Here is an 11,775-nt window from a genome sequence, read left to right as displayed (position 1 = left end):
CATTTCATATATTCTGCAGCAAAAATAACATTTCTAGTAGGAAGGAATTACTTAGAAACCTAGCAAGATCTACACATTCACGTGTGTGTAAACAACTTAACAAGGTTTATCATGTTTCCAGAAAAACTATGCTTTTACAGTAGGTTTTAAGCTAAATGTTATCATAACATGGTAGTAAATATATAACAGTGCTTATATTTTGCTCCATCACAAATTTTAATTGAAAAAAAAAATGGAGTGCCATTATTTACAAAGAACAGCAACTTTCCTTTTGCTTCACAAGTGGCTGTATCTGCGTGTGAACAAAATGTTAGGACGAGGCATTCCAGACGAACTGCAGCTAAGGTTGGGTGAGGATGGTTTCATGATAAATAGTGAAGGTCCTGGCAATAAATACCTAGAAAGGATATGAAAAACATAGCAGAGTTTACAGGCAAAGTGACATTCAAGAGCAAAATAATTAGCTGTTCATGTGCCATACCTTAAAATCATTGGATAAAAGAAATTATGTACAATAAACACACAATAAACATACAGGACATAAGGCAGTAGCTAATTCAGGAAACAAACCTTAACTCAGAGAAACTCTAAGCAAAATTTCAAGATTTTGTATGAGAATCAAACATGTTTCCAGTCTTTTATGTTTAAAGCAAGTGGATAAACAAGCAATGGCATCCTATGGAACACTACTACCAAAAATTGATACTTCACCCACTGTTATCTGTTACTAAAAAACTATTTATTCAATTAAAACTGGGTAAAAACGGCAATTGATGTTAACCAGTTTATAAACAGTTAAGCTGTGAAAAAGTTGATTAGCAATAAAATAGAAATTTTCAGCTTTAGTTTCCAGCTCTAATTCTCTAAAAATAGACATGTTATCATCACTACTCTAATAAAGCAAGAAACAATGATGCTGCAACCTAGTAAGTCACATCAGTGGCCACTTACCTTTTAAATTCAGGCAACCATATAGCCTGTATTTTACATAATACTACAAATAATTTATCACTTGCCTAATATTAATTCTTAATTTTTTTCATGTTATCATTTCCTAATAGTTAATTGCAGAAATCGTTAGATGGGCACAGTAAGTGTGCAAAAATAACATCCAGACTAAATCACAATTTTATAATGAATTATGTCAATGTTAGGATGGATTAACATAACACATTGTATAAACTATTGCTTAAAAATTGTTGCATCATTGTAGTGAACCATATTGATTAATGACGAATAAGTCAGAAGAGTGATCCTACCAATCACATGGATAGAAACAGCATCATACTGCCAATGGGAGACAATGTATATCAAAAAGTATACATGTTTCATTTGTTTAAGCTTTGGGAAAAGCTGCTGCTATAAAAATATTATCACCGATATATTTTTTAAACAATTTACAAAAAAAATAAAGACAGATTTGGTATCTGTTGGTGGTGAGCTTGACAGTTCACTATGTCAACAAAATGAGTCCTACCTTTGCTTGATGATACAGTAAAAAACTCTAATGCTTCCTGAGACTACACCATGTAATAGATAAGATTATTTAGCAAGCTGTAAGGATCTAGCAGTTGATGGTCTCTCTTTGTATTTTGTAACAAAGGTGAATGTAACAAAATATGAAAAGTCTGACTTTTTACACAGTTTGATTTTAGCTATTATTTTAGAGAGATTTTGGTGTAGTTTTTGAAGTCTCCTTTCCTTTACATTTTTAATTTTGTGAGGAAAAAAATGACACTAATACACATTTATATTAATACTCCTATTCATTGTCTTTGTGACATAAAGTGGATTTACAGTTAGGAGATGGGATTGAGAATAAATCTGAAAAGTGAAAAAAGAACTCTGTGGCTGCTTTCAGTATCTTTTTCTCTCTCTCTGTACAAATAGATTTTCCCAGCTAAAGTGGTATGTATTTGTAATCTTTGAAAGCTTTAGTTTCACAAACGTTTGTTTCATAAACACAAACAAAACAAAAAATTGATTTGTGCTCAGAAAAAACAGTTTTTAAAATTAGATTTTATAAAGTCTTGAAAAAATTGACTTATTGTACATTTATTAAATTATAATCTTATCTCTTCTTGCACTTCACACAATTTCACAGGGAGTTGAGACAACTATTATTACTAGTGCAGGTTCTTATAGAATTTAAAACCAGAAACCTGGATGAAAGCTGAAATAGTATTGTGTTTCTCCCATTTCTAGAAAAAGTGTTTATTACCTTGCAATTGTGGGGCATAATGGGCAAGAACACATATTTCCATATGTATCTTTCACTTCATAGATTGAGAATAGCACAGGTAACTAGCATATCACTGTATCCACAGTATAGGTGTAACATTTGTGGAGATGAATATAGAAACTGTAACTTCAATCAGAGTTGTTGTAACACTCCATTGCTGAAGACACACTGATATTTAGGATACAGAGGGCTTGGACTCCTCTAGCCTATGAAGTTTATGAATAAACTGCCCTTCAGCAGCCAAAGAAACACAGAAGCTGGAGATGAGAAAGTCTTCTTGGACCACCTCTTTCACTGCTTCCCAAATGCCAGCCTGTTTCACACAGTACATTAGAGTAATCCAATCAGTTTGAATAGTTTGTGGTTGGTCACAATGAAAATCTTTCTGCAGTATTAACAATAAAAGCAATAAAGACTTCAAGGTTGAAGATTTTCTAGTCTTAGCTAATCCAGATGACTTTACCATACTCCTGCTATAGCTCGGTAGATGTTAATATTCAATATGATTTGTTTGGTGGCTAACATACTTCTACTTTTGCTGTGACCAAACAAATACAGGTTGTGTTTAAATTGGTTGGTTATAAATTATGTTAGAGTGCCTTAAGATCTATATGACAATAGCAAATAGGTTCAGTCTATCAAATAACTAGCCTGAAATACAGCAAGTAAGCAATGAAGTCATAAAATTAGCTTAGCAGATAATACATCAAAGGTTTGCTTTTCTCGTAATATTTAACTCATAAAGCCCTTCTATGAAATAATGTATGTAAGATGTTTTATATAAACAAAGAATTTTTAAGTTTCTGTACATAATAATTCAAATTGCCACTAGAGAGAGAATTTGGAATCTAAATAATTTGAAAGTTACACTTAATTCTCCACCTGAAACTGTTAAATCACTGATCTTTTACTCATATACTTGAAGCATTTCCAGTAATCCCTATACAGACAGTATTGCAATCTCTATTGTATCCAGTTGGAGAACTAAACCAGCCAATGGAGAATTAGGTAAGTGCCAAATAATTTTTTTACTATATGATGCTGTTTTGCAAGGTTTGAAAGTATATTTATGCTCTGTAAGATGAAATAATAGAACTTTCAATCTGTATATTTTGGAAATCAACTTTGCAAAACTGTGCAATACAGTAAATCAGATGGCACTTACCTGACCCTTGGCTGGAGCTGTGCCCCTATAGCAAATGTGCCCACTGTGAATGGGAAGCCAGAAGTATCACACATGCTAGGATACCTCTAGGAATGCAAATCTGGAATCAAGGACTTTGAGAGATCTGAGAACGGGAAGAAAGGAAATTTTCAGTTTACTTTAAGGAAAGCCTTTGCTGCAGCTACTTTGGCAGTAGGCAAGCAAGACTTGAATGTGTAGTTTCACACAAAATGTGTATATCTAGTCTTCTTTTAGGAGCACTTCATGAGTGGACTAGAGAGATCAGAACAACAGAAACAGGATTAAGGGAAATGTTGGGAGTTTTGTTTTTTTAAAAAAATACAGAGTGAACTAGGTTTAAAGAGAAGTGTAGTGGTAGCAACACAGACTGAAACCTGTTCCAATATTATTCCTTATACTTACAATTTAGAAAGAGAATATTGAAATGTATACCTTGTATCATCCCAGTGGGGGCTCATCCCAGTTGGGGATCCTCTTGAATCTGATGAGTATTTGTAAACCATCAGCAGGCAGTGCTTACAAAGCTGCACTACGCGTTGGCAACACTGGAGTTGCTCAGGAGTCACCACCTCTGTGCTTTTACTGAATATGGTTTCCCAAGAGCTCCTGTTACAGAAAAAGACACGACTTCATGCTTTCTGTGACAAATTGCAATCTGAGAGCTTTACTGCTTCCTATCAGATTCAACAATAGAGGAACGAGAGGAAAAAGCATGACCTTGCCAGTTTACAGGAAAGGTCTATACTATTTAGCACAAATGCTGGCAGATGCTGAGTCCAAAACACAAATTAAGAAGTTAATCTTCATATGTGAAATGTTCACAGCCATTTTTCACTTGGTTTGTTCCCTAAAGCATTTATAGGGCCATTACTTAGATTTAGCACATAAAGATTTACTGTCACATAATTGTATATGCATCTTGCAACAGGAATAAGAAAAAACACTTACTATTTTTAACATCTGAATGCAAATGTGATGTGATTTAGGAATTAATAAAAATATTCAGTTTTTTCTAAATGTCTACATAGCATAATAATACTTTTCTTCTAATTTACATACATGATACTAAGAGACAAATATGAAATTAATTTACAGGAGATAAGTATGTGTTCTGCTTCCTTATCCAAATAATCATAATGAGGAGAGTTTCTCAGTTTAGTCATTCAAATACTACTTGTTTTTCCATTTGGTCATATGGGGTTTGTCTTCTACAATTAAGTGCAACTTGCAAAGTGTATCTATAAAAGCGTTACTTTTTGAAATGCAGACCATCGTGCTTTTGTTTTCTTAAAAAGCCATTTATCTTTCAAAAAAAAACAAACCAAAACAATCCCTACCATAAAACATAAACCAGGTATGTTTTGCCAGAGAAAACAATAGTTCTTTGCAAAGACCTCAACACTCCTGTTTGTGCAAAATCCTGACCAGCTTACAGATCATTACATCTGTTTTAAAGGCAGCATGGTCCCCGTGAAGACTGTTTTTTTGGTCAAAACATTATCCAGTAGCCCAAATGGTTTGTAAGCTTGAGGTTTTTCGTTTGTTTATGAAAGAAACACTTCATATAGTGAGGAAAATTTGCTGTATCTGGCTTTAACACAGCATCCCTAATGCTTTAGGGATTTAGGGTCCACTGAGATCAGCAGTAGATTTCACAACCCTGGTGTAGGAAGTTTGTCCTTAAAACAACATCAAAGAACCAGCAAGCTTTCTTCTGTCTAGTGAGATTTTTAAAATTACGCTGTATTAGGATGAAATTATGGACACTGCTGACTAAAAGATAAGCTGTGTATATAGCGAACTGATTTTTTTCAGCCTGGCTTCTCAGTCTAGATGATAATGTTCTAGTTGAAACTGTTCAGTCCTACAGAATTTCCACCACACACATAATTTTCAAGTAATGCAAGCATTTCTCCTAAATTATTATCCATAAAATGAATTGTTTAAGAAATATTGTTGATAAGACATCAAAACTGTTTCATTTCATAAACACAGTAATTCTACTACTTGAAGAGCTACTATTTTGTTTAATATATTTTTCTCAATATTGCTTCATCCCTGGGAACTTTGCACATGTATTTTTACATGGAAATTAATCTATTGGCTTCATTCTTTCCTCATGAAGTCATATGATGGCTGGTAGAAAGCAGCAAGATGAAGTTCTAAGTATTACATTCATTCAACCAATTCACAGTGCTACATAACATAATTATATTCTAATTCAATCCATAAATGTCAAAAATCCTGTGGAAGAAACTCTCCTGATAAATTTCTTAAGTTCTGGGCTTTGAGGTCTGTGATCACTTTCCTACAGTTTAGGAAGGATTTTATCAGTGAAGAACAATATGTGGCCTGCTAGAACTATGGCCAATTATGAACATAGTGGTATACAGTTACCCTAATAACAAAAACTTGATTTGGAAACATATATATGAATTTTAATGAACTTTCATGTAAATGTGTCTGTGCAACTTCCTTCATGTGCTACACAGATTCAGTTCATACTCCACTATATTGTAGTTAACAGAGATCAAAGCATCTAAGGACAGACCTAAGGAAGCTTAATTAGTTATGCTATAACTTCAGTTTCCATACATTAGTAAGAAATCATGGGAGTCCTCACCAGATCCAGGAAAGAAGTACATGCTTGCTGGTACAATATTGTCAATTCTGTGTTGTTCTTTTTATAACCATCTGAAGACAATTGATTCTATGAGTTTTCTCTTACTAATTTTAATTGTTTATTATACAGTAAAACAAAAGTAGCTTTATGAAACCATCTATATCACAGTCATTTCACTGAAGTTGTCTTTGTTTCTTTGTTCATTCTTTTGCTAAAATACCATATACCTAGCAGAGATCTAATCAGCAAGAGGAAACCTTAAGGCTATTAGCTCTGCTTTTCTCCCAAGACATATATCTTACAAATTGCCAAAGAACTATACTCCTTAATACATTTTCATATACTCATGTTGTTTCTGAATTAGCACATTAATATCCATTCCCAACATATTTCCCCAAATTCTACACATGCCCTGTGTTTATTCCAATCTGTTCTTTAAAATGGCACAATGAACTCTAAGGAAGAGTGATGAGAAGTTGGCCTTTCTGCTACAGAGGTGCTGCCACAAATCCTCTGTTGTGGATTACATGGCAAGAAGGATGCTTGTAACTAAATAAACAACATACTGGGAAGGTGCAAACAGCCTTTCTGGTTTTCTTTCTGTGAATTCTGTATTAAGTATACTACACGCAGAGTGATCTCTACACATACTGGGTATTTGTATTTTACTCTTACAGTATTTTTAGAATCTTTTACATAGCAACTCCTCTTACAGGGAATTGAATCTTTGCCAAATAATTTAGCTCCACTTTGGAGTCAGCTGAGTCTTGTTCTGGGTGAACGAAATTATTGCTAGATGAGAAATCTTACTTCATTGAACTCTTCTGCTGGCTCAAAGACTCTTCTCCTGAGCCAAGTAGCCAGCAGAGTTGTTCAAAGGTTTTGAACAAAAACTATTCTTTGTAGAGAAAAAAAAAACTAAAAAGAAAATTTTCATGCATATTAGAAGATGTACACATTAAAAGTAAAATTCAAAATTATAAAAGTTTTATTAAAGGGGAAGGTAATTATAGTCTTTTATGACAAAAAATTGAGCTTGGACTCAAGACTTCACGCACCTGAGCTGGCATGAAGAAGGGATCCTGCAGCTGCTGAGGATTATAAAAATAAAATAAATAAAAATGTTTCAGATTGGAAAGACAGAAACCTTTTCTCACCCTACTTTAACATTTGGAGCAAGCTGCATTCCCAATACATACCTCTAGCAAATCTTAAGGCTGACATTATCTGCATCTTGCCACAGCCCATCTCAGTGAAAAAAGTGAAGACTCCTAAAGGCTTGCACAACAACAAGAGACCTTCAGGTGTGAGAAAATAATGGTAAAAAAGCCCCAAAAACTGATGACTTTTTGTATGCTCTCAGATCCCTCTTCTTGTTGTTATTCATTTTGTTGGGATAATTTTTGGGATAACAATTAACAAGTGCATTATGTGCATTCTCTGTGTATGACAAATGACTATATGTGAAGAACATATTGACCTGATTCCTTTGGACACACAATATCCATCAGCATACTATTGTGTTTGTTGCAGTTCATTTTCAAGGAATCTCCTAGAATACCTTGTGCAAGTTAATCAAACCCCCCCCCAAACTTTAAACATTGTATATACTTACAGAGAAAATGTCTTTTTGTATGCAATATATTTAATACATAAACATTTGTATTCTTATTTTATTAATAAATTGGGGGGGGGGGAGTTATTTGATACCTATCATTTCATCCTCCAAACCTATTCTTACATAAATACCTTTGATTTCAGGAACATAGGTTTTGAAGTGTAGGATATTGAACTTTCAATATATGATCTCTTTCTAGCCACAAAAAAACTTGTATTTGCTACCTAAACCAAAACCATCTGCTTACCACAATGTGGGTATTTCCTATTCTGCATAAACTGAAATTCCCAGCAGTGTGGGAAACAGTGAATGTAATCAAGCACAGAAATTCAAACTCATTATTTGTAAATCCCAGAACTGACACTGCATGTGGCATGAGATGTCAGCTGCACTTGTGATTGAATTCTTTTCCCTTTTAAGTCTTGAGCTGAGGTAGACAAGACAATGATTTCTGTTGATGCTAAGTCCGCTAAGTTTTGACACTTACAGTGCATCATCCAATGAAAGAGTTGACCTAAATCTCAGATATTTTGGAAATTGGATATTTTTCTTAGATTATTATATTTGTAAATACATTACTAGATGTCTGGTTCCATTACTGAAATGGTTAGCCTAGATTATTAGATTTTTAATTGTATCATATTTTTAGATGGTTTTAAAACAAGTTCAATGTATTACAGCATTCCGTAGAATTAAAATGAGCAACAAAGTATGCCACCATTGATTGCAATTGTAAAGTTATGAAGAAGACTAAGATAAGAAAAACAGGCTTACCCTGTACTACAGAAACAGCTCCATAGACCTTGACCATGGCACCAAAGTAAGCGATTAAATACACGGTTGAAGAGACGGTACAGATGTAAATTTTCAATGTCTGGAGCCTTCCAGACACGCTGTAGAACTGCACGAACACTTGTCCTGACTATATCCAAAACCTAGGAAAGAGGATTCCAAGCAAATCAGAGCAAAGGCATATTGCAAAACCTAAAGCCAACTGTTCGCTGATTCACTGCACACATACACACACAAACACACACGCACAGATGACTGCATAGCTATAAATTCCCACAGATGTCCATGTTTCATTTCTGTGCATTCATCAGCAAACTTTTATGATATGCTTTTTCTGTCAATAACATTTTGCAAAGCTAAATCAAAATATTGTATTTTTATTACAGAAAAGTTCATTTCTATTTTTTTCAGTCTGTTCAATACTAGCTCATTTAAATGACAAAAAGAGTTTAAAAAGAAACAAAATAGACACAATTACAGACTAGAAGCAACATAATTAACAACCCAAATATTATATATTTGAAGATTCTCTCTTCTTCTTTTCCCATTCCCTTTTAAAATACCATCTATTTTATAAAGAAGTAAAATGTCCTGAAAAGCTACAATCTGCTTTTAGTTTAATGTCTGTTTTATCTCAGCGTCATCCAAGATCAAACCACAAGATCAAACCATTTCAGTCTATCTTTCATACAGGAAACAGTGTCGTGAAATCAATAAGTAAGAAAATAATCAGCAAGATACTTAAAATAGCAATGTTTGTAGAAATGCAATGGATTTATAATATATGGACTATATTCATATGCAAGTGTGTAAAGATGTGGGTGAAGAAAATGCTAAGCTGCATTCAGTATCGCACTGAGTGAAGGAGATTTGGTAGAAGAGTAAAGTATGGAAGCATGGTGTAGAACTGCAATTTTTTGGTCCTGCATAACAAACTGTTGTTTATAAACAACCTGATTAGACATGACGAAGGAAACTAAGCATAAGTAAACAAAATGCTTGCAATAGCACAGTGAAGCAGTGTAGTAAAGAGTGAAGTAATGCTTAAGGGACAGAAAATCTATAGATACCTAACAATGACAGCCTCAATGAAATATGCCATTTACATGTTATTTAAGCTCTTTTTTGGAGACCTTGGATTAGTCAGCATGGAGAGTTCTTGCACTAATTCTATGCACATAATATCCCAATGCAGATACGATGCTGGGAATCTTTATGAATGCAGGTGTCTAACACACTAAAAACCCCACCTGTGGTCTCTTCCTCCCAAACAGATACAAAGAGTAGTAAATTATAAGGTAAGAATGGTGACCTTGTTTAGGCTGGGTGAGCTAAACCCAGCTTTTGAACTGGCCCATGCTTGGGGAGTAGTCCAGATTTCAGACATTCCCTTAACAGCGTTAGCTTACTGTTTTAATGCTTCTCAATCAGCCTTTTCCTTGTGTCTGGCCTGATTAAGGCTTTCCCAAAAAACGGCCAGTTGCTGGGCCCAACTAAGTTCCTAAATTACATAAAGGATAAACCATACATTTCTTTGCAATGTTACACAGACTAAAAGTGATTTATCTCCCTGTGTGAAAGAGAACAATTCCTCCCCATATAGATTCTTTGACTAGTCCAAAAGACACGAACTATGATGCCAATGTAGAGTCTTCTCTTCTACTGTAGCACCTGGAGTTGAAGAAAACTAAAGACTGAACCTTTCATCTTAAAGCAAGCCACAGACTGGGAGATACTCTGGGGAAAAAAAGTCTTTCTTGCTGTTTTTACTGTGCTGATATTGCCAATATGCCAGAGGGGAAAACATCCCAGTTAATTGTTCTTAATTTGCAAACATGGCCTCAATCATGTGTTTAAGAAAAGAGACAAGGCATTGCACAAGAGCTGGAACCTCACGAAACCTACATCCTCATTTTTCGAAGTTAATTTCCCTAGTTTGCCTTCATCTTTCTGTTTACTTTAATTTACATCATTTACTTTAACATAACCAATTATCTAGGTGTAACAGAACAAGATGTTATGAAATAGCATATTCAAAACCCTCTGGGAACCATCAAAACACTTTTAAAGAAATTATGTGAAGTGATGTAACACAGAGCAGTCACAACTCCTCCCATACAGAAGTGTCTTTTTCCTAAAAGTCTTGGGAGACTAAATTTCATTGTAGCCTATCTGGTTTACTCTCAACTTGCTTCTAAATGCCTCTTTTACCTCTGCTGTAATGCTGGAATATTACTTAATAAGAATATGAGCAGAAGTTTAAGTTTTCTACATCATGCTAAATAACCGTTAAGCAAATATAGCTGTCAGGGATGAACACTGTGAAATCTAGTACATTGCCCAGGTATTTTCTTCTTGTGTGCTAGAATTTCCCAGTAAGTATAGCGAAGGGGACTGAGTCTCCGTTTTGTATTTCACAAAGTTGCAGAAGGTACCTTTGAGACAGATTCCTTACTTGCATAAATATTCTCCACCTTGAGCTCGCTTCTCTTTTACCCACCTCATTGGAATATAAAACATACTTCTTTCAGATCAACAAAAGCCTACACATTTGGCAGTCCTCAGCTGCAATGTCATTGTCAAAGTTAATCCGTTTTTATAAACTAACCTTCTAAGAATAACTATCTGATTGCTTGAAGGGATTGAGGTTAAAAGCAGTTTTAAAAAAAAAGGCAAATCATTTCCAGTGCAAGCAAAGATGAAGAGCCCACTAGCGCTTCAGGAATTATAAGTCTCCTAAGTTGTAAAAGATGTCCTCGCTCACAGGAAGAGCAAAGAAATCCACATTTTTGATTGTGCAGTTTTTGCTAATAATGACCTGGCACATCAACCTGTATCATCCTGACTTTGTACATGCGCCCCTGGTTTTACATGACTGTCAGTCAAACCAAGGACAGAACCACCCATGTTGTATGCTTTCTGAAATAACGCTTAAAGAAGAAAAGTCTGACTAAATTGAAAAGAAAGGGCAAAAAAAAAGGGCAAAAAAAGACAGACAGACAGACACAGGTAAATTAAGCCAGATAGCTGAAAGAAGCTTAAGAAGGGCAATTGAAGAATGTACAGTAAACAGCCTCAGTCCCTCAAAAAGCAGATTTATCACTCTTTCTGTGGGAATTCCTTTCCATAGTTTTGGGGAATGACCTATGGGGAAGGGTTGAAAGAGGCACCGTAACCAGTCTTGTCTGAAAGCCCTCTATTTCAGCCGCAACAGTGGGTGCAATCTGGTGACTTCTTTCCACACGTGTGGCATCGCAGACTAAAAAAAGCAATTCTAACAACATATCCCCCACCAGTTCCAACTGACCCAAAGA

At 34.8% G+C, this 11,775-nt stretch overlaps 1 protein-coding gene across 1 annotated transcript in view; it reads right to left on the bottom strand.

Moving 5' to 3' along the window:
• Positions 1–276: 276 nt before the first annotated feature.
• LOC104546793 (tubulin polyglutamylase TTLL7-like) overlaps positions 277–11,775 on the bottom strand; it is a gene marked incomplete at its 5' end in the record, with an annotated part of 32,341 nt that continues 20,842 nt past the window's right edge. Inside the window, 3 exons of the mRNA XM_010192277.1 lie at positions 277–397; positions 3,861–4,034; positions 8,444–8,604. Coding sequence (XP_010190579.1) covers positions 277–397; positions 3,861–4,034; positions 8,444–8,604 — 456 coding nt within the window. The remainder of the gene's footprint in view (positions 398–3,860; positions 4,035–8,443; positions 8,605–11,775) is intronic.

Source organism: Mesitornis unicolor, unplaced genomic scaffold (assembly GCF_000695765.1).
Source record: "Mesitornis unicolor isolate BGI_N332 unplaced genomic scaffold, ASM69576v1 scaffold4739, whole genome shotgun sequence".
NCBI classification, from domain to species: domain Eukaryota; kingdom Metazoa; phylum Chordata; class Aves; order Mesitornithiformes; family Mesitornithidae; genus Mesitornis; species Mesitornis unicolor.
This window is presented reverse-complemented; position numbering and strand designations above follow the sequence as displayed.